General features: G+C 35.7%; 1 protein-coding gene across 1 annotated transcript in view; it reads right to left on the bottom strand.

Annotated features, from left to right (window-relative positions):
- LOC107741120 (LIM domain-binding protein 2-like) overlaps positions 1 to 20,580 on the bottom strand; it is a 64,796-nt gene extending 44,216 nt beyond the window's left edge. The window contains exons 1-2 of the mRNA XM_016553715.1: positions 20,203 to 20,580; positions 5,998 to 6,100 (exon numbers count right to left, since the gene is read on the bottom strand). Of these exons, the coding sequence (XP_016409201.1) occupies positions 5,998 to 6,100; positions 20,203 to 20,334 (235 nt within the window). The 5' untranslated portion in view covers positions 20,335 to 20,580. The remainder of the gene's footprint in view (positions 1 to 5,997; positions 6,101 to 20,202) is intronic.
- Between the last annotated feature and the right edge of the window lie 298 nt (positions 20,581 to 20,878).

The raw sequence follows: 20,878 nt of genomic DNA, 5'->3' as shown, positions 1-20,878 counted from the left end.
AAAAAATCCCCAGTATAGGTCTCGTCGTTTAGATGGGAGAAGCTGAGTCTGAGATATAATGGCAAAAGGTGCAAACCGAATGCTGATAACCGTCAATGGATAGAGGTAAGTCAGCTGTATTTATATCATGGTGTTGATTAACTTGAGTGCGCTCCACCTGTGTTAATTAGGCTAAGTATCTGACGCGCTCCTCCCGAACCTTGTTAATAAAACATCATATCAATCCATTTTGAAATCAAGTTGGTCTGAGAAAGAATCGCAGGATGTTCATACTGGATTTGTCTATGTACACTTGCAGACTAACATCTCGCTGTTGTTTTGGCATTATCAAGGTGGAAAGTCAAGTTAAAAACTAAATAAAAAAAAATAAAAAAACGCATTCATGCTTTTGAATAAAAGAATGAGTACTGTGTGAATGGTTCCTATCTCATTCAGGGCTGTTCTCAGTAAAGCTGCGTTCACCCTAGACTTTCAAACCAAGCATCTGCCTGTTGGTCAACATGGAAAATGCGAGTCTGATGTGAAATCTAAATGGGGAAATCTTTCCTTCATACAAAATTCTTGATTGCGTGAACTCCTAATGACTGGATTTTGCATGCAATTCACAGATCTGTTCCAAATACCACACTTGTTGAGAACTATCAGTAAAATATAATATAAAATAAAATATAAAACTAAATACATAACAACAAGTGTAAACACAGAAAGTTGCCCTGGTTTTTACTAATCAAATCTACATCAACAGCAATGCTGGGTAATTATACAAAATGCATGCTATTCAGAAATAGGGGAAAAAGACATAAAACAAAATCAACATTAAGTCACAAATTACCCTAATAATTGTTTGAAATTAAAAGATATTTTAATAAAAAGTAAATACATGCCTTAAATCATTACTGCGCATAGTCCACCAATCAAATAACAACTGTACACTTATTTTGTAGCAGGCACAGAAGTCATGCATCAACAACAGCACCATAAAGCCTTTAATTCTTACTCTGGGAGCAAAATTTTTTTATTTTCTTCATTACTATTATTGTGTAGCGTTAAGGTAACTATTAGCTACAAACCATCTTCAAAACAACCACAGCGGCCTAAAAAGCAGCCCACCACTGCGGTACAGGTGCACCATGGTATATTCATATACGACATAAATGTGACCCTGGACCACAAAACCAGTCTTAAGTCTCTGGGGTATATTTGTAGCAATAGCCAAAAAAAACATTGTATGGGTCAAAATTATCGATTTTTCTTTTATGCCAAAAATCATTAGGATATTAAGTAAAAATCATGTTCTATGAAGATATTTTGTAAATTTCCTACCGTAAATATATCAAAACGTAATTTTTGATTAGTAATGTACATTGCTAAGAACTTCATTTGGACAACTTTAAAGGCGATTTTCTCAGTATTTTGATTTTTTTGCACCCTCAGATTCCAGATTTTCAAATAGTTATATCTCGGCCAAATATTGTCCTATCCTAACAAACCATAGATCAATGGAAAGATTATTTATTCAGCATTCAGATGATGTATAAATCTCAACTTTGGGTCAAATATGGACTTACCCAACTTTTGGGTAAAAAATTTAATGTAAAACTTTAACCCAACGGTTGGGTTAGTCCATATTTGACCCAAAGGTGGGTTGAAACAACCCAGCATTTTTTAGAGTGTACCATAGAATCTACACTGCACGTGTCCAATAATATCATAGTGCCATGCACTAGTTCTTTTCGAGCACTGCTAGTGTTTTGATACTGTTTGCTGTAGTGCTTATACCTGTTCACAATCTTCACATTCAGTTATTTATTGTAATAAAGACCGTCTTCTTCACTTGCATACGACTGAAAGTATTTGAAGGTTTGTTTCAATCGACTGTATCCACTTAATCTAGCGCGCTTTTGCTATCTGTGTCATGCCACCATTTTACAGAGTGAGAAATTGGTCCAAAAATGGTTCAGTCCGTGTGTGAGCTGTTTGAATTATTCAGACTCATTCGCAAAACAGGTTTAAATTCATTAAAAGGAACGGACTCAAACGAGTCAATCGGGTGTTGCTCGTTCTGGACTGCGTTTCCCCAAAGCATTGATCTATGTAGCTTTCATGCAGTAGCAGTGCTTTTTTAGAAATCTGCCAGAATGCAGACATGACATGATCACTGGAAGATTATTAAGTTTCTCAGGTAGGTAAACAGTAATCTCTGTGAAATTTTACTAGAGCCTGTAAATTGTTTGGTTCAACTCGAACCTGATTAATGAGCCTAACATCCTCAGGTTTTTGGCTTGCACAGACACTAATGCCATTCTAATAAAACAACTGCGACCAAAAACAAAACCGATTCCATCTTCCGTCTTCATCCAAATCTGCTAATAAATTCGTCTTTGGTTTGTTTGTTATTGTCTGATGAAGTGTTGCGGTTCAGTGGTGGAAGTTTTTTATTGGGTGTCACAGTTGCAGGGGCATTGCATCACGCTTTGAAACTCTCCTCGCCTCAACCCAAAACAAGAACAGTGTTTCAGTTCAGATATTAATTATTCCCCAGCTAATAATGTCCACGAGGAGAGATGTGAAGAAAATACTGAACTACAGCACTTCACAGTATTTAAGGAATCAGCTACAGAAATAGGTTATAGTGTAGTCCTGTGTTCAGGTTTGGGTGGTGCAGATCAATGAGCTAAAATGTTTATTCGAAAGGTTCCTGTCTTCAGGTGGTTAGGGTGGTACATGCCAAACTGTAAGTCCTATTCCGAAGTGAACGAGTTGCTGTCTGTAGCCTATATACTATAGGCAGCTGCCTTCAAAGGCAAAATCCTACCTGAAATGGAAATGCATAAGTGACTGATTTGGAACGGTCTACATCGGATTCGGCAGCAGCTCTGCGCTCCACACGCTTGTGTGAAGCACACGGGGGACTTGACCCACTATTGACTTCAATGGAGTTTGATGGTAACTAATGTTACTAAGCTAACCTAATATACATAAAAATAGCATTTTGTGTAAAATATTGTATTAACTTTTTATAGCTGTATTATTTATAAAATATTTTATTTTTTATTATTTCTATTAAAATAGAATTAGTATTAAACAAATAGATATGCAGAGAAACATACAATGGAGAAACTAATCTTTTATCACTTCAGGAGATAAAAAATAGAAGACTAGAAGGATAAGACAGAACTGAGCTTCAGTCCTGGGGAGAGAGATTGAGAGAAAGAGAAAAGAGACAGAGAAAGTGAGGCCATTTGAACTAATGGATTTCAATAATCCATCCATTATCTATCCATCCACAATGGTACTGCGGTGAAATAACGCCCACATCTTATATATGTTGGTGAATATAAGTGCAAAGTCTTTGTATCTTAAACGTCAATGCTTCTTGTTTTTATGCTTGTAAGGGATATTTTAGATACGTTTGGAGATGGTCTGAGATTTCTCAGTACTGAAGTTTTTATTATTAACTATGAAGAGAGTTTTTAAGCTTAATCATGTTAAGCCTTTAACTTCATTTATTCAGCTATACCCATAAAATTTTTAACAACCATTAGGAGTCTTTATTTATTTAAAGCAGTTGTTAACATGCAATGTGACCAGGCATCTAGGGAACTATGAACGTAAAATAAATAATGAGTAAATAAAACATTTTTGGGTGGGTAATGAAGGCCTTGAAGTTGGCAGAAATGCCACTGTTTTTAAATAAATAATTTAAGATGTTTTTTTGTTAGTTTTTTTTAAGTTGAACCTCCTCTAAAGTTGGTTGAGCATCAGCCTTTTATTTTTGCCTGAAAAATAAATAAATAAAACTGAAAAGTTAAAAGAAAATACATAAGTAAACTATGCTCCATGTATGCATTTCTGTATAGAAAATTTCATGTTTAATTTAGTGCAGAATAATGTAATAATAATAATTTAGTACCAATATCTTCCAGCTTAATTATGCTGAAAACAAAGATATTCTCAAAATTCTGCATATTTACATCATATAGTAAAAATATAACACAGAAATCATTTCATTAGACCTAAGTCAGTTATTGTACAGTTATCATTTATTTAAGGTTTATTTGCAGTGATGACTGGCTGCTGACTGTACATTAGCCAGTGTATTACTAGGCTACTTACCAAATAAATAAATAAATGTACATATTGATTTAAGATTAAATTATTTTATTAGTTTACTTGTAGATTACCTAAAAGCTTCAGCTAAGGTTATCTGGGACAACAAATAAATTCTACAGGTTAGTGGACGTAATACAAATCATCTGACCACAGAATCAAGTATTCCAGAGAGTGCATTTAAAATGCACTACTGGATGTGTGCGATATGACCTTATTTTTAATAAAGAATTCATAAACAGGTAAATACTAGTAAATACAGGTAAATACTTAGACCATCTTTGATCTGATGTCTTGAAATATAAAGCAGAGGAACGAGTTACTCAACGGAACCTGAACAGTGATTACTGTAAACATGTCATACAAAGACAAGCAAGAATAAAACAAGCATACTTATGTGAGGCTGTACTGATGCAGAAAACCCTTAACGATGCTTGGTAGAGTGAGGATTGAGTAGGGCTGGACGATATGGCCAAAATTTATATCATGATATATTTCTTAATTTCGGTCGATACGATATAATTCCGATATCGATATGAACACTATTTTAAAAAGCCTTGTAAAAACTGCCAAGAATTTTGATTTTGAAACGTGCAGTGCTCATGTTTATTCAACGAAGTCAAACGCCACAAATAAATCAATGTATGGGAAACACTGGTAATGTATATCGAAATATCGGAAATGTGTTTAAAAATCATATCACCGTTATTGAAAAGAATTATATCGCGATACATATTGATATTGAATTATTGTCCAGCCCTAGGACTGAGACATTTATAAAAGGCCTGAGCAAATGTAGAATGCAGTGCTTGTGTTTGTGTGTGAGTGACATTAATGGAGTGAGGGTGTATGTTTGTGGCTGAAACTAAGAGGAGTCATTTCTGAAGACTAAAGATGAGCTGTCACAAGAGACGGACTGAACTCCTTCCTAATCGATATGGGGGATTGGTTCCCTATGTGCCTCCGGAGCCGATGCAAGCTTTGGTGTTTCCACTTTTAAATGGTGTTTGTGAGAATTACAAAAAATTACATGCTGCAATGTAGAATTAACATACAAAAAAAAAACTTTAAACGACATTTTAAATGACAAATTAAACATTTTAGTTTTTGAATTTTACATCTTTGTTCAATTAAAACTATTCAAACTTCACAAAATGAAGAAAAATAAACTGCCATGTCTTGAAAAGAGGCTAAAACTGAGGCTATTGTAATGCTGCCCACAGTCGAATGGCATATTCAGTTTGCATAATAAAAGTATATATTTCTGAATCTATCAGCACTACAAAGACCCCCGGGAAGGGAGGGGGCTTCAGTGAACGTTCTTTGCAACAGGCAGAGTGTTCTGCATGACTAACCAAAAGCAGAGAACTCAATAAGAACAGACAACACAGCTTAAATCATTAGAGGGAAAGAGAGGAAAGGTGTGCAAAAAAGAAATAAAAATGGACAGGCTAGCAGAGTTATTGCAAATGCAGCCAAAACTACATTAGGGAGCTCACTGCAAACAATTACTCTCTCATAAGGTGTTTAGACAAATTCTGGCAGAGCTGCAGATAAAATAATTCACAAATATGAACCTTGCAAGTCAGTTTACCAATTACAACACTTTCTTAGTCTAGTTCTCCATAGTGAGATGCAAGGCCATTAACCACAGTGCTGTTTTTATGTGATGTTTAGGGAACTTGTTTCCTGGAAGACCAATAAAAGTCAATAAGATCTGGAAGGCGGATTTAGTTGAATCAGAGTTCTTTACAGATTTGTATGGATCATTGCCTTCTACTGTACATTTTCAGACTCCATAGACACAATATCACAGTCATCTTCCATCAAGCACTGTTTTTATCTGGCACCAGTACAAGCAAATTTGCATAAAGGCTTAAATCTTACTGTATCTTTTTGGTCCATCCTCCAGGCAGAAGGCAATGGTCAATGTAGCGTCCTCCTCAAAGAACTCTGTAGCAAACGCATCCCACCACAGACTATCACTCTCCTGGGGAAGAAGGAGAGTCACGGTTAATTAATACGAGTTAATTATATTGTGTGATATGCTTTGTCATTCTTACAAGTCTATTTAATAGGAGTGAAAATGAGAAAAAAATATTTTGTGTATAGCTCCACTCATTTTTGTGATACACTTCCGTACAATGCACTTCCATTCAAATGTTTAGGAAATGTTTGAATTTAATACTTTTATTCAATAAGGATGCATTAAATTGATTAAAAGTGACAGTAAAGACATTTATAATGTTACAAAACATTACCATTTCAAATAAATGCTGTTCTATGAACATGATAATCCTGAAGAAAATCATAAAAATATTAAGCAGAACAACCGTTTTCAACAGAAGGCAATGGTCAATGTAGCGTCCTCCTCAAAGAACTCTGTAGCAAACGCATCCCACCACAGACTATCACTCTCCTGGGGAAGAAGGAGAGTCACGGTTAATTAATACGAGTTAATTATATTGTGTGATATGCTTTGTCATTCTTACAAGTCTATTTAATAGGAGTGAAAATGAGAAAAAAATATTTTGTGTATAGCTCCACTCATTTTTGTGATACACTTCCGTACAATGCACTTCCATTCAAATGTTTAGGAAATGTTTGAATTTAATACTTTTATTCAATAAGGATGCATTAAATTGATTAAAAGTGACAGTAAAGACATTTATAATGTTACAAAACATTACCATTTCAAATAAATGCTGTTCTATGAACATAAGAATCCTGAAGAAAATCATTTTCTACAAAAATATTAAGCAGAACAACCGTTTTCAATATTGCTAATAATAAGAAATGTTTATTGAGCAGCACATCACACACACACACACACAATATTTCTATATGTAGTTTTTTCTTTTAATAAATATAATTTGTGTATGTCATTTCTTGGGGTTGTTTTCAAAAGCTCAAGGTTAACATTAATGTAATCATCCACTGACATGTACCTCTGTGTGCTTTTTGAATTACCATTTATAATTAAGAAACACAAAATCCTAACCCTAACCCCAACCCCGAGAGCATCAGTTTAGAACCTACCTTCCCTGATGTCGTGCTCTTTTCTCCTAAAAGCTCATTTTGAGACAATTCTGCAATCTAGCATTCAAATGACATGAGCTCAGTGCTTATAAATGCAAGTTTTCCTTAATTAAAGATTAAAGGTTATGCAGAGAGCACCGGTGCACTATTAAAAGTCGACAATAACAACCAAATTAATTATAAATAATGTACATCCAGGGCACCTAGATCCTCCAAATCCACTACTAATAGGAAGATTCGCTAATTGACTTGAATTAAATTAAGGCCACTCTATCAGATGGCATGCTAGCTGCGAACATACTCAGCGTATGTAAAATTAGACTCCGCGGCATTCCTGTGATTGACAGAGCTCTGATTCTAACAGACGTCGTTTAGGTCAATGTTGCCATCTAGCCGATGTTGCCTGGTGACAGATCACAAGCCCTCTCAGATGTTTACAATTAGGGCTGTCGACTTCAGGCAGCATCACATTGTATATGGCCGACCCTGGAGACCCTTTAGTCCTGCATCCCGTATACGAGAAGCGCTGTTTTCAAGTGTGGAGGAAGCAGTCTCGTCTGTTCCGTGTTTTGGGAGTGAGTCAGTGCCCTATTACGACCTGCCGTCTTAGTCACTGTAAGTGAGTGATCAGTTTTGACAACGGTGATCGTTTTTCCATTCAATAAGGCAGGAGGCTGATGTTGTCCAACACAGCTGGTTATTAGCACAGCACTATCACCCAAGACACACATTTCTGGCTAACACTCTTTCCCTTGCTTTCAGCTTGTGTGCTGTGAATGAGTGAATGTGTGTTTGCGATTGTGATTATACCTTAGTCACACTCAGCAGTATGCATGATTTCATCAGATAATCCAGCTTTCTTCATTTTTACCTTTTTTCCCCATCTTGGCCTCTTGTGGGTTGGCAAAGTATTGAGGATAAAACAAACGTCGTAATCACTAGGGCTCGGTATTGACACAGATTTCACGATTCAATTACATTCCAATTCACAAGCTCTTGATTCGATTCAATATTCATTTATATATATATATATATTAAGTCATATCTGGATATATTTTAAGTCAAGTTTATATATATTAAGAAAAACTGCTGCAGACTACTATACATTACTATGGTACATTACTATAACATAAAAGGTTAAAATTACTGGAACAGTACAAATTCAATTGCTGTTTATTTTAAGATACAATAATCCACACTCAAATAAAAACTGACTTGTATACAAACATTTAAATTGCACATAAGGCAGGTTTTATATGAACGTTTTAATGATATCAGGTTTCTACTTGAATTGTTGTTGCAATATAAACATATACATAACTTTAACTTTTTTTATGAAAAAAATTATTCAAATATAAAATAAATGAAACATCACTAACAGGTTAAGTAAGAATATAATGAATATGTTATCTACTGCATATATTAATCAAAATGCACCTCTCTAGAGTAATTTTTTTTCTATGGACACTGAATGGCTTTCCTGTAAAAATGTATTGTTACGTGATATATTGTTTACAAGCTGTTTTATTGACGTATTTTCACGGCTGAAACACTGATTGGGTGATTACATGAGAGATGATACATATTAGCAAGTTGTACTGTATCTTTCAACATACATTCTGATGTTCATTTATGTTTATTCTGTGCTATAACTAGTAGAAAAGAGGAAGAGATGATTGGTTGAAATGCTCTGCGTGCTGCTGTTTGAACTGAGGCAGCTACAACAAACTCTCACGGCACATTAAAGAGTGCCAAATGATATTTATTGTTTAAATTTCATGATAAAATTGACCGAATTTGAAAGCTGAGACTATGTTTCATATAAAAAAAACAAAACACAAAGCTTTTTTGTTATCCAATTATTGGATAGGGGCCACGCTACACATAATGTTTAGTGACGTTTTGTTCACGCTTCTGAACTGAAAACAGCACAGAAAATCGATCTTGGGATTTAAGTATTCATATTGGTTTATCAAAATAAGGACTAATTAAAATCAAGTAATTATTGTCAACCCAGCCCTACTAATGACTGACTCTTTTCAGGTCTGTAAAACAGACGTTGTTGTCCTGTCTCTGACTGGTAAGTACATCTCCTTTTCAGTCATATCGCATCACAATGTACAGCGTCAATGTAGTGGTGATTTAAATCCCACAACTCTCTGAGCTCCTTTGCAGTTCAATATCTCTTTGCAGCTCATTGATGGCCACTCTTGAGCTGAGCTTATCAAACAGTGTTTGTATCAGCAGGTGTTGACTGCTCTCTTTGAGTGTTCATTGATCTTCTCCACTCTAACATCTTCCTGATAATGGGTCAATGGCCCGCAGGGGGATCCATCTTAACTGTACAGTCACCACCAATGACCTCCTCAGCACCAATGACCTTTGACCTCAGGTTAGGTCCTGATTAATAACTGTGATGGAGATCTAAAGTTTAAGAACATTCATAGTGTTTATTATGGTCTAGTCTAAAAAGACAGGTCTAAAAATACACAATATATACTACTGTTCAAAGTTTAGGGTCAGCAAGATTACTGTCAATAAGAAATTTCACAATATTACTTTTTTACTACATTACTGTTTAACGAAAAAATAAAAATAAAAAATCTTTAAAAAAAAAATTTTAAAAGTCAATTTCCAAAAAATTCAATGTCATTAATAACAATAATAATATATTTTACTTGTTTATTGTATTGGTCATAATATTATTTAAAAAGCATAACATAAAATTGATGTCAATATATAGTTTTACAATGATTACTTATCTTTTTAGCCCTATTTTAGCCTTGTCTTGTAAATCACAATCAACATAGACATTCCGTGAAATCGCTTCAGGATGTAATGAATATAATGACCCACATGTTCAAAAATGGTGAAAGGGCCCTCCATTATGTTCTGAAAACAAGATATCAAGCATACAGGTTGAGATAACACAGACGAAATATTGAGTTAGCATGTAATGTAATTACTTTACACTGTCATTGTTTTAATTACTTTGATATAAGCTAATTACGGAAGAGCATTAATGGCCGCTAACAGCATTATCAGTATCTGCAGCAGAACTCAGAGTTATAGGATTTCATTTATCTAGAAGGCAATCTGCACTGTCACAATCAATAGGAAATCTGATCACCCATTTGCACTAATCAACCCTATTTAATGCCTCAGCAGCCCTTGCAAACAGTATCAGTAAACCTGCATACAGGTATGTGTCAAAGTTGGAAAGGACTGCATTTTTTAACAGTTAAATAGGATCATTTCTGATACTGTACCATAGTTCCCTAGCGATGTGATTTGCATTTATAGTGATATATCTGTGCACCCCTGTTGCTCTATTCTTGTATTTTTTTTTTTTTTGCTCTTGACTGACTGATGGAATAAACCAAAGCTGCTGCATTTCAGAGACATAGATCATGTTTGATAAAGATGACATATAACATTGCAGCCAAGGGAGAGTCGGCTATAGATCAGTAATCTGTAGCTGACATGGAAAATGAGAGGTTCCTGCCTTCAGTGCTGATTGTACCTGTCTAGCATGCTATAGCTGATAGTGAGCTTTGATGTACAGCGCACCGACCGAACAGTCCTTCAGGACCTCAGGTGAACTAACATGGGCGTCTGCGCGGGTTGCCTGAAGATAAAGCCGTATTGATCGGAACATCTAAAGGGATTCATCAATGTGCCAATGGTGGCTCTCGACCCAGTCACTGCTCCGCAGGGGCCAAGCAGCTCAGATTTATGGTAGATCCAAGAGCTTAGAGAGACAACAACATCCCATATCCTCGGTAAATAACAATAGTGGCTGTTTTTTTTACAACATACTGTACACAAACCAACTAACTGATATTTATACTTTTCTCTCTCTCTCTCACACGCACACACACACACACTAATATGGAGGGTTTTTTTTCAACAGTTCCAGTAGTTTTTATTTTTGTTTTGAATTTTGATTTTTAAAATGTCCTCTATTGCAGAATTGATTTCATTTGTAAAAAAAAAAAAAAAGCAATGTAAGTCGGTTTGGATAAAAATGTTGCTAAATTTGTTAAAATTTACAAGATTTATGCCATTGAATCTTTGCGAGTTTTGTTTGAGGTTGCAAAGTTTGTGCATGTTGATGTATTATTGTGGGGTCTGTGTCGATGTGGACACAGTCCAATAAAATAAACAATATAAGGTAAATAATATAACTGAATCAACAACAGTTTGTCCTATCTAACCTTAAATAAATCAATTATCCATAATTAACCGAAAATACATAAACTACAATAATTTTCCTGTAATCCTGTCTAGTTTTTGTTAGCATTGTAGAGCACATTTATAGTATTTTTTGTTTTAGTTTTATTATAATATTTAGATTTATTATAATATTTGTATTTAATTTCATAATATTGTTAATAAAATAAAATTTTATTATGATATCTTTCCTCATAATAGTTTTTGTTTAAAATGGCATCATTTACATGCAAGTTTGGAGCCCAACAAACACCAACTTCTAGCGGTTACTGGGTTGCTCTGGATCAGTGTTTTTCCTGTTGGTGTTTGTTTGTCATGTTTCCTAACCATTTAAATCCAACAGTCAGTTTTAGAATGGTTGGAATACTGATTTTATTTAGAGGCAGTGTGATCCAGCCTTAATAATACTACGAGGAGTATCAACATCTCTGTTTTGAATGGTACTGCAATGAAGGCAACATGGGAATAGGTGTAAATTGTCCTTATATATCCTCATCTGCGAAATGACATTTAAAAAGTCCTCAGCCAGGCAGACTCCATTTAGACTCACCTTTCAGGACTCATGAAATGTACAAAAGGTCTTGGATGAGCTGAACAGAGCTGTGTGTGGGCAATCACGCGCAGGGTTTGTACAACTGCTGTTGAACTTCTTCCACCTACATATCAGTGACAGCCGCCGACAGATCTCAGGGAATACTAACAACGTAAACAAGCCAAACAAGCCAAAACCACGGTAGAAATGGCAGTAAGCATGTAAACAATTCATGCATCGATTCATGATACCTCATTTTAGTAAACAGCGACAGTATAAACAACATATATGAGTATTTTTAAGCAAACTATTCTCGCCTGCTTGTCCTTGTTTTGCTGTTTTTTAAGAACAACTGAATGTCGACAATATTTAGGACTGAATATGGTTAGGTGCACATGATCTGAATTATGCTAATTAAATAAGGCAAGGGGAAGTAAACTAATGCCCTTTAGAAAGTTCTCACTGTATATGGCACACAGCGCTGGACCACTGAAGCCAACAATGCACAGCATACATACACTACCGTCCAAAAGTTTGGGGTCAGTAATTTTGAAAGAAATTTATACTTTTATTCAGCAAAGATGCATTAAGTTGATCAAAAGTGACAAGAGAATTTTACAAGATTCAAATAAATGCTGTTCTTTTTAACTTTCTATTCATCAAAGAGTCACGCTTTCCACAAAAATATTAAGCCAAACAGCTGTTTTCAAAAAAAAAAAATGTTTCTTGAGCAACAAATCAGCATATTTGAATAATTTCTGAAGGATCATGTGACACTGAAGACTGGATTAATAACTGCTGAAAATTCAGCTTTACCATCACAGGAATAAATTATATTTTAAAATATATTCAAACAGAAAGCAGTTATTTTAAATTATAATATTATTTCACAATAATATTATTAATACAATAATATTTTACTGTTTTTATTGTATTTTTGATCAAATAAATGCCGCCTTGGTGAGCATAAGAGACTTCTTCAAAATATTACACCAAGATAGACCCCAAACCATTGAACGATAGTGTATACATTTCTAAATGCATATCTGTGTTAGTAAACATAACATTCAAGCATTTTGAGCTAGTTTAGAAAAACATTTATGTAGGTTCACAACCCATCCAAATTTTGACGAGGTGCATTGAGAAACCAACCCATGCAGAACACAGCTGAGAACTTGATATTTTATCAAATTAAGAAGCGTTATGCTAATGAGCTTATACCAGCTGAGGTTGACGAAACTCCTCCTCTGAATTTTAACCAGCATGCTTATTTGCATATGCTTATGCAGCAGGTTTCAAAAGGAATCAAAAATATGATCTGTACAGAAAAAGTCTGAAAACAGGAAGTTGGTAAAATGGGCTATCCTTCTTTATCTGTTATCAGCGCAACAGTGTAGCCTGGAAGGAACTTTGGGAAAGCCGCAGGAAAAAGGTGGGACTATTGTCCTAGTATCCTGCCAGTTTGAACGCCACCTTATTGTTCCAGAGAATCCATTTTTTACTTTTGTTTTGTTTTCAATGTAATATGTCACATATCACCCGGGACCCCATAACCTGTTTTTGCATAATGCAGCCAATTGATAAGAGGTTTGTACGTTATCTTCATCCCATAGAGAGCGCAAAATAAAGTTTAAAGACTTTTAAGTCCACTGCTGCCATTAAAAATGAAAAAAATTCAATGATACATTATTGATAGTGAAATCATTAGATATTTCTCAGTCCTACACGGCTGATTGCTTAACAAAACTCTTCAATTTGGGCACATCAATTTATGCTACACTTTTCATGTGCTCTTAAAACACAATCCATTGTCCATCACCTGCTTCCTACAAAATCAATTAGGCAACATGTAATATAAATGATGATGGACATGGTTAGACTGATTTGCCATTTGGTGCCATTTTAAGCTCTTATGGGACTGTGGAGGAGCTGCGATGATTGGTTTACCTTGAGGTCTTTGAGACTGAGTTTCTCCACAGTGAAATGCATTATCGATCGCCCTCAGATCAAAACGAAATGCCGCTGTGAACTCGCACTGCTTCTTTGCATAAACACATTCCATTCCAAAACCATTAGACAGATTAATAAAGTTAGCCTTTCATTTGTTGTCTTCTTAGTGACCTCTCTTTTTATTCTCACTCTTTCCAACCCTGTGAATATTAAGAAGCGTTATGCTAATGAGCTTATACCAGCTGAGGTTGACGAAACTCCTCCTCTGAATTTTAACCAGCATGCTTATTTGCATATGCTTATGCAGCAGGTTTTCCAGCAAACCTTTTAAATGGCAGCAAACATGTTTGATGCTCTTTCAGCATGCAGGCCTCAAGGCAAACATGTCCAAATGCACGTTTGAAAGAGTACAAAACTCGAGTTGGCTTTTCAGCCCCCCTTTTTTGGGGGGGGGGGTTTATGCTGCGCAGGCTGACACAGCAGTCAGCTTGGACCTAATGGTATGGATGCAGAATCATGCAAAAGCATGCTATTGTATAATTGTTCTTTTTACAGTTAGCCATGGTTAATTTATTACAAGTTAAATTGTCCAAAAACAGCAGGGTAACGAAGATAAAGTGAATAGTATCAAAGTCCATTTCAAGGAAAGCCAATTCACTCAGCTGCCATATTTGCAATGCATCTGGGCAGCAAGCATTTTGGGCATGCAAGTGTCCTAAACTACTTTAAAAAATGCTTGCATAAATCACAAATATTTCAAATTAGCCACAGAATCTGACTTCAACTTCTAAAGCTTCTAATGGCAACTGCAGGGATGCGATGAATTAACCAATTGGCGATTGGCTCTTATATTTAGAAGGTGTGACTTATTCCATCATATTGTGCTTTGCACTTTCACCTATTCATAGTAATATGATTGAATCATCTTGGTATACAGTATATACAGTCTTTGATACACTCTCAGAAAAAAGGTACAAAAGCTGTCACTGAGGCAGAACCTTTGTGTCTAAAGGGAGCATATCAGTACATATATGGTACATATAAGTCCCTTTTGAAAGGGTCCTACCCCAGTGACAGCTTCTGTACCTTTTCAGCTGGTCATGTGATCTTACCAAATGGTGACCCACACTATGTAAAAACAGCTTTAATTAGACTACTGATTTGAGTCTTCATGTCATGCGAGCATACATGATTTTAAACATTTTTAGAAACTGCTTAAATGTACCAACTGTTTTTGGAAAAACATCCAAAAAATGTAGCTTTTACATGAAAAGAAAACCCACTGAAGTTCTTGAACAAGAGAAGCTGCTAGTTTTAAGTTGGAAATTTCCATAGGCAAATCAGTATCTGTAACTAATGCTAACTACTTTCTTGTTAAGTGAATTGCAAATATTCAGTATTAGACTCCTTAACAGCCTTCCGTTAACTGGTGGAATATTTCACATAATGCAAACCACTGCCACTACCAACAAACACACCTTGAAGGGTGTAAAATTAGGGATGCACCGAAATGAAAATTCTTGGCCGAAGCTGAACAAAATGAAACATTGGGCCGAAGGCCGAATACCGAACACGGTTTTTCACATTTTCCCCCCATGTAGGCCTATTTTGCCATTGTTTTTTTTCACCATTGCATTAAGTAAATTGCCAAAATGTGCTTTTTACTGTTTTGTCCTGCTTTTCAAATAAAAAATCAATTACAAAACAACAATTTAAAAATATTTACTTAACACTGAGCATTTTTTTTCATTCTAGCAGACATTATACCAACAAAGCACAAATTAACTTAAAATGTCTGCAGTTGATTTACTAATCGTTTAAAGGTAATTTCGCGATTTCAGTCATCATACAGTAACCTGCTATTTTCGGCCGAATAATTTCGGTTGCCGAATATTTGGTGCATCCCTAAAAATGATTGCTTTCAAGCAGGTTTCCCCAAACATGCCCCCTTTATGAAAATCAAACTGAAGTGCTTTGCAATGCACAGAGCTATTCAATGTATTAACATAATTTACACTGAAACAGGAAGTCAGGGCAGGACATATCTAGTGACTCATTCACTTTTTTAAAAATAGCGTTTTACAAAAGCATTTCATTTACGTGTCAGCCTGTCAAAATCAAATTTTTATTAAGTTGTATTCTATTAGTCTAATAGTTTCCCCCTTTAGAATTGAAACTGTTACTACAGGAAAAAAGATAAACAGTGATCATTTTTAGAAAAGCTGATGATGTGTCGTTTAAAAATAGTGTAATTTATAGGTGCGTCGTGGCACCAATGTTATCTCTTCTACCAATTAGTGCTGTTTATAATGCCTAAAATCTAACCATTTGTGTTATTTGATCTCCTCCATTGCTTTAAAATACGACATTCTGCATAAAATTCAGATGGGTCGGATATGTTTTGTGGTTCACATCAACTGATGCATATGTTCCACTCTGTGGAGTGCTCGCTTGACACTGATGCAAGCCCAGACTTTGTTCACCCAATGGAAAGGCATGTTTAAACTATGTGAATCGCTCCCTATCCCTTACATAGAGTGCTATGTGTCTTTTGCCATATAGAACATACTAAATGTGTGAACAAGCGATTGATTTCTGCTGAAGTTTCAGCACCTTAAGGGGCGGGATGCTGCGGATTCTAGAAAGCATTTGATTGGGCAGAAAATCTGATGAGAAACTGATGTACAGTATGATGTCATCAAAATCAACGCTCTGTATTGATGGTAGAGAGACTACATTTTGAATGCATACATCTTCTAAATGCAAATTTTGTCAGTGTTTTGGAACACACAAGCTTATAGATAACCTTAAGGCTAACATATTCATACTAACAGCCAAAAAACTTCACTTTTGACATTCAAAAACTAGATCTATCAGATAGCAACAAACAGTAATGTTTTGATTACACCATAGAATCACATTATTTACACTTTCAAGGGAATCAACTGATGAATGATTGGTGACTTTAAGATATTAATCTGGGATTGGAGAAAATATTTGAACAATATATATAATTACAATTTTCCATTTCATGACAAACTCTCTGGCGCTCTTTAAAACGCAAAACTCGAACTGCTCTGCTCTGTAGTTAGTTTGCTGCCAGCAGATGGGCTTAACAGTTTTAGCCTCTGGACAATAAAATACATCAATCACCAGCTTCTGTACTGAGAACACTCGAGTCAAGAGTCGGGACTCTTGAGCCCTCTTGTCTAGCTTTCCTGAGCTCCTTCCTGCTTTTGTTCAATTCTACTTTCACTCCAGTCATGTGATGTGCACCATGGAGCGTAATTCCTATGTTTTTAAGCACTAATACATCGATTAGCTAGCTTTAATGTACAGTCATTAAATGACTGATGCAGAGAAATATAGAGCCAAGTGGTTATTAAACACCTTTGTTTGACAGTGGCTACTTTGGCGCTTCGCTCCCCCTGTTGTTTCAGTGTTTGCCTGCAGCTCTTAAACTAAGAAAGTCTGCATGTCTACATGATGGATGGCTGTGGGGGGAACTCTCCCTTGTAAAATCTGTGCTAAATTACCACTGGCTTCAAATGCACATCAGCGGGCTTGGTTAATAAATACTGCGCTCACTGTTTGCAAAGATATTAGCAATAGAGTTGCGTTATTATTATGCCGCTGTGGCAAGGCGCTAGACCTATACATGCTACAATTTGCAAAAGGGATGCAAGATATCAGACCTTTTACAAACATTTCTACCATCTGCCAGATGGATATGTGTGCACAGAGCAGGGATGTTTGTTCATTTGAGCCTACCAATCTATACAAAATTCTCAAAGAAACATGAAAACATTGGAGGTACCAAATGTTGCAGGTATAAAACAGTAAACAAGGTGTCAGAATGTTTGTTCCAGACTTTTCTAGAACGATGGAACTGCTGAGTGGTGCGCAGTATGTGTTGCAAAAACGATATACATTGCTGAACTGACTGCTGTGATACAAAGTGTGATACAAAGAGTCAATTATTGATTCCAATAACAATGTGTTTATTAATTTTGGAAACCTTTATGAGTAATAAAAAAAACAAATCTGAATCAAATTAAATTATACTTTAACAATATTTTTAAATATATATTTTTCTTAATTATATTTCTCTGTATACTTTTTCTCTTTTTACCCCTTTTGAGTCCCAGATTGCAACAGTTTCCAGAAGGAAAACACATTCATCAACTAAACTTATTGTTACCCTCACAATGAAATATCTTATCAAGATCGATCACACATGTAAAGATTTAATCTTAGCAAATGCCCTTTTATGCCAAAGTGAGGTTGTGAAGATTAAAATGATATATTGGCACATGTTTAATATAGGCCATTTGGTAAGTGGCGTTTCAGAATGGAAGTCTTCAGGGTTTGGGCCACTGCTTATGCATTATTCATGATGTTGTTCCATTGCATCTCTGCAATACAGCCCAGTTCTCCTTAAAGTTACAACACCTCCATCAAACACATGAGCAGAGGCTCACGTGCCAGAACTGCAACAGCAATAGGCTACAGTGCACTTCATTAGCTTATTTAATGCTGATTTTCAATGGGACAATTAAGATCATTTTCAAAAGCTGTTCTGTATACAGTATAACATCACAAATGGGTATGACTGATTGTGATAGCAATAAATACTGTAATTATTGATCTTTTTTTTTTGACAGGTGAGTGGAATTCAGCGATGGTTTGAGGAGTTAGAGGTTGCAAGAGGAGACCCAAGGGGAATTTGTGGGCAGACTTGCATTGTAACCAGCAGATCTTTGAAGAAAACTATTTTCCATTGGGATCAGCATTACAGACACCTCCGTGTATCACGGCACAAATATTTACAGCTATTATTTACAGCTGTTGTACTGTATTATTTTAAAAGTACAATAAAGGGGGTAAAAATGCTGGAAGTGTTTCAAGTACATAAAGTCCATGCTTTGTTGTCATTAAACTGATTTCACTGTTTAAAAAGGCAAGCAATTACATTTCATCCAGCATATGGGTTTTCTGAGTCACAGATGTACAATAAAGGGGGTAAAAATGCTGGAAGTGTTTCAAGTACATAAAGTCCATGCTTTGTTGTCATTAAACTGATTTCACTGTTTAAAAAAGGCAAGCAATTACATTTCATCCAGCATATGGGTTTTCTGAGTCACAGATAACAAGGAAATGAAAATGACTTTGAATCTACATAAAAGCACATGTTAGACCAACAATATTCCCCCCAACTACAGAGTTGTCTGAATAAACTTAATATAGAACAGTACTGATGATTTGCTAAGTGTATATGTGAGTCCCCAACATGCACTGCAAAATAAATAAATGATGTGTTCACTGTTAAAGGATTATTGTTTTACTGTTTGCTGGATTTATTTATGCTGTTTTTGTTGTCACTGTTAGTTTTTTGTGAGGTGATGCTAAAATCTTATTATGCTTGTTTGTTTTCACCGTTACTGAGATCTGTGGGCATCTATATAAAACTATTTCATCTGATCTCTCCGTCAGATTGCAAAGTTCCCTTGATGTTAAATGCCATAAACAACATACATAATGAAGATTCAAATATTTTGTGTTATTAATTGAAAATTTGAGAATGAGAAATATATAGTTATCTTGACAACAATTAATTGGCTGTTTTGGTTTTGGTGAAGTGAAATTCAAATAGACTAAATTCAAATTCTATCACGTTGCCTTGAATTTTCACCTTTCCACAACAATATACATTTTTTGATATTATTAATAATTATTAAGATCATCTGTTTGGTGCTGATGACAACAGGCAGATGTTGAAGGTCTGAATACATCTAAAATACTGAAATCAAGTAATGCTTTTAAGTCCAATGCTGACATCACTTTTGCAGGAAAGTTTGTGGGACTGTTTATTTTCTCTTACATAGCAAATCAAACGCTTCTGCTTTTCCATAAAGTGCTTTTGGCATCTTTCACACATTTTTACTAATTTCCTTTATACTTCAAATCATCAGCCAGGTTATTAGTAGCCACGCTTGTATAGTTTTTATTGTTGAAGTTAATTTTTAAATCTTTATTTAAAACAGTTGTGTCGGAAGAGAAGCATCATTGCTCTGCGTTGTTCATTAACTTACTACCTCCACATGGATTATAATTAGTGATCAAAGTGGTTGCTTCTGTATACAGTGCCTAAATGATGCAAATTTTAAAAAAGGGCTTGAGAAAGGTTACAGTGCTCACAAAGTCAGTTACAAACTAAAACATATAGTTTCATCACTTAGTTAGGAAAAAATTAGAATAATTTTGCAAACGCACTGGCTAACATAACTTTTCCCAAACTACAGCTGTCACTGTCTCATGTGGAGCGATGCCAAACTCACCTCTGTCCGGGACTGGAGTCGTTTGTTCATCTCATAGATTCTGTACTCAGGCTGCACCATGTACGGTGAATGTCTCCGGTAGAACGGTCCGAAAGGGGACGAGTAGAACGGGTCGTGCGGAGGGTTGGACATGTTGATTCCGTGTTGCGTTTATAGCAGCGCCAAAGCTTCAGCATCCATACAACGCGCGTGCAAGATCTCCAAACGCCGCGAGACAGCAGCAGTCAGTGGCTGCACGCGGAGCGGAGAGATGAGAGCTCGCGGAGGAGGCGGGAGAGGAGAGCAGGGGGAGGAGGGCTGGGCTCTCATTGGATAGCCGCAGGCTGCACTGGAACATTGTTGAAGGTGAGCCAAGCAAGTCTTACCATCCCACCATAAACGACTGGCCTGTTTTGCTAATGTTTGTGTTCGGTAACTTTCAAATTAGCGTGGCAGTGTTGTACACAACCGGGGCTAGTTGTCACATGGGGAGTCACAAGGACTATTTGTCAATAACTAAATTGTTGTTTTCTTTTAGCAGTTTTGGGTCAGCAAAGTTATGGGTTCGATTCCCAGGAAGAGCAAGAACTGCTTAAATATATTAAATGCAATGTTAGTTGCTTTGGATAAAAGTGTCTGCCAAATGCGTAAATGTAAAATGGTAAAAAAAAAAGTGAATACCATAAAACCACAATGA

This window comes from Sinocyclocheilus rhinocerous, unplaced genomic scaffold (assembly GCF_001515625.1).
Source record: "Sinocyclocheilus rhinocerous isolate Xijiao unplaced genomic scaffold, SAMN03320098_v1.1 scaffold431, whole genome shotgun sequence".
Classification (NCBI taxonomy): Eukaryota; Metazoa; Chordata; class Actinopteri; order Cypriniformes; family Cyprinidae; genus Sinocyclocheilus; species Sinocyclocheilus rhinocerous.
This window is presented reverse-complemented; position numbering and strand designations above follow the sequence as displayed.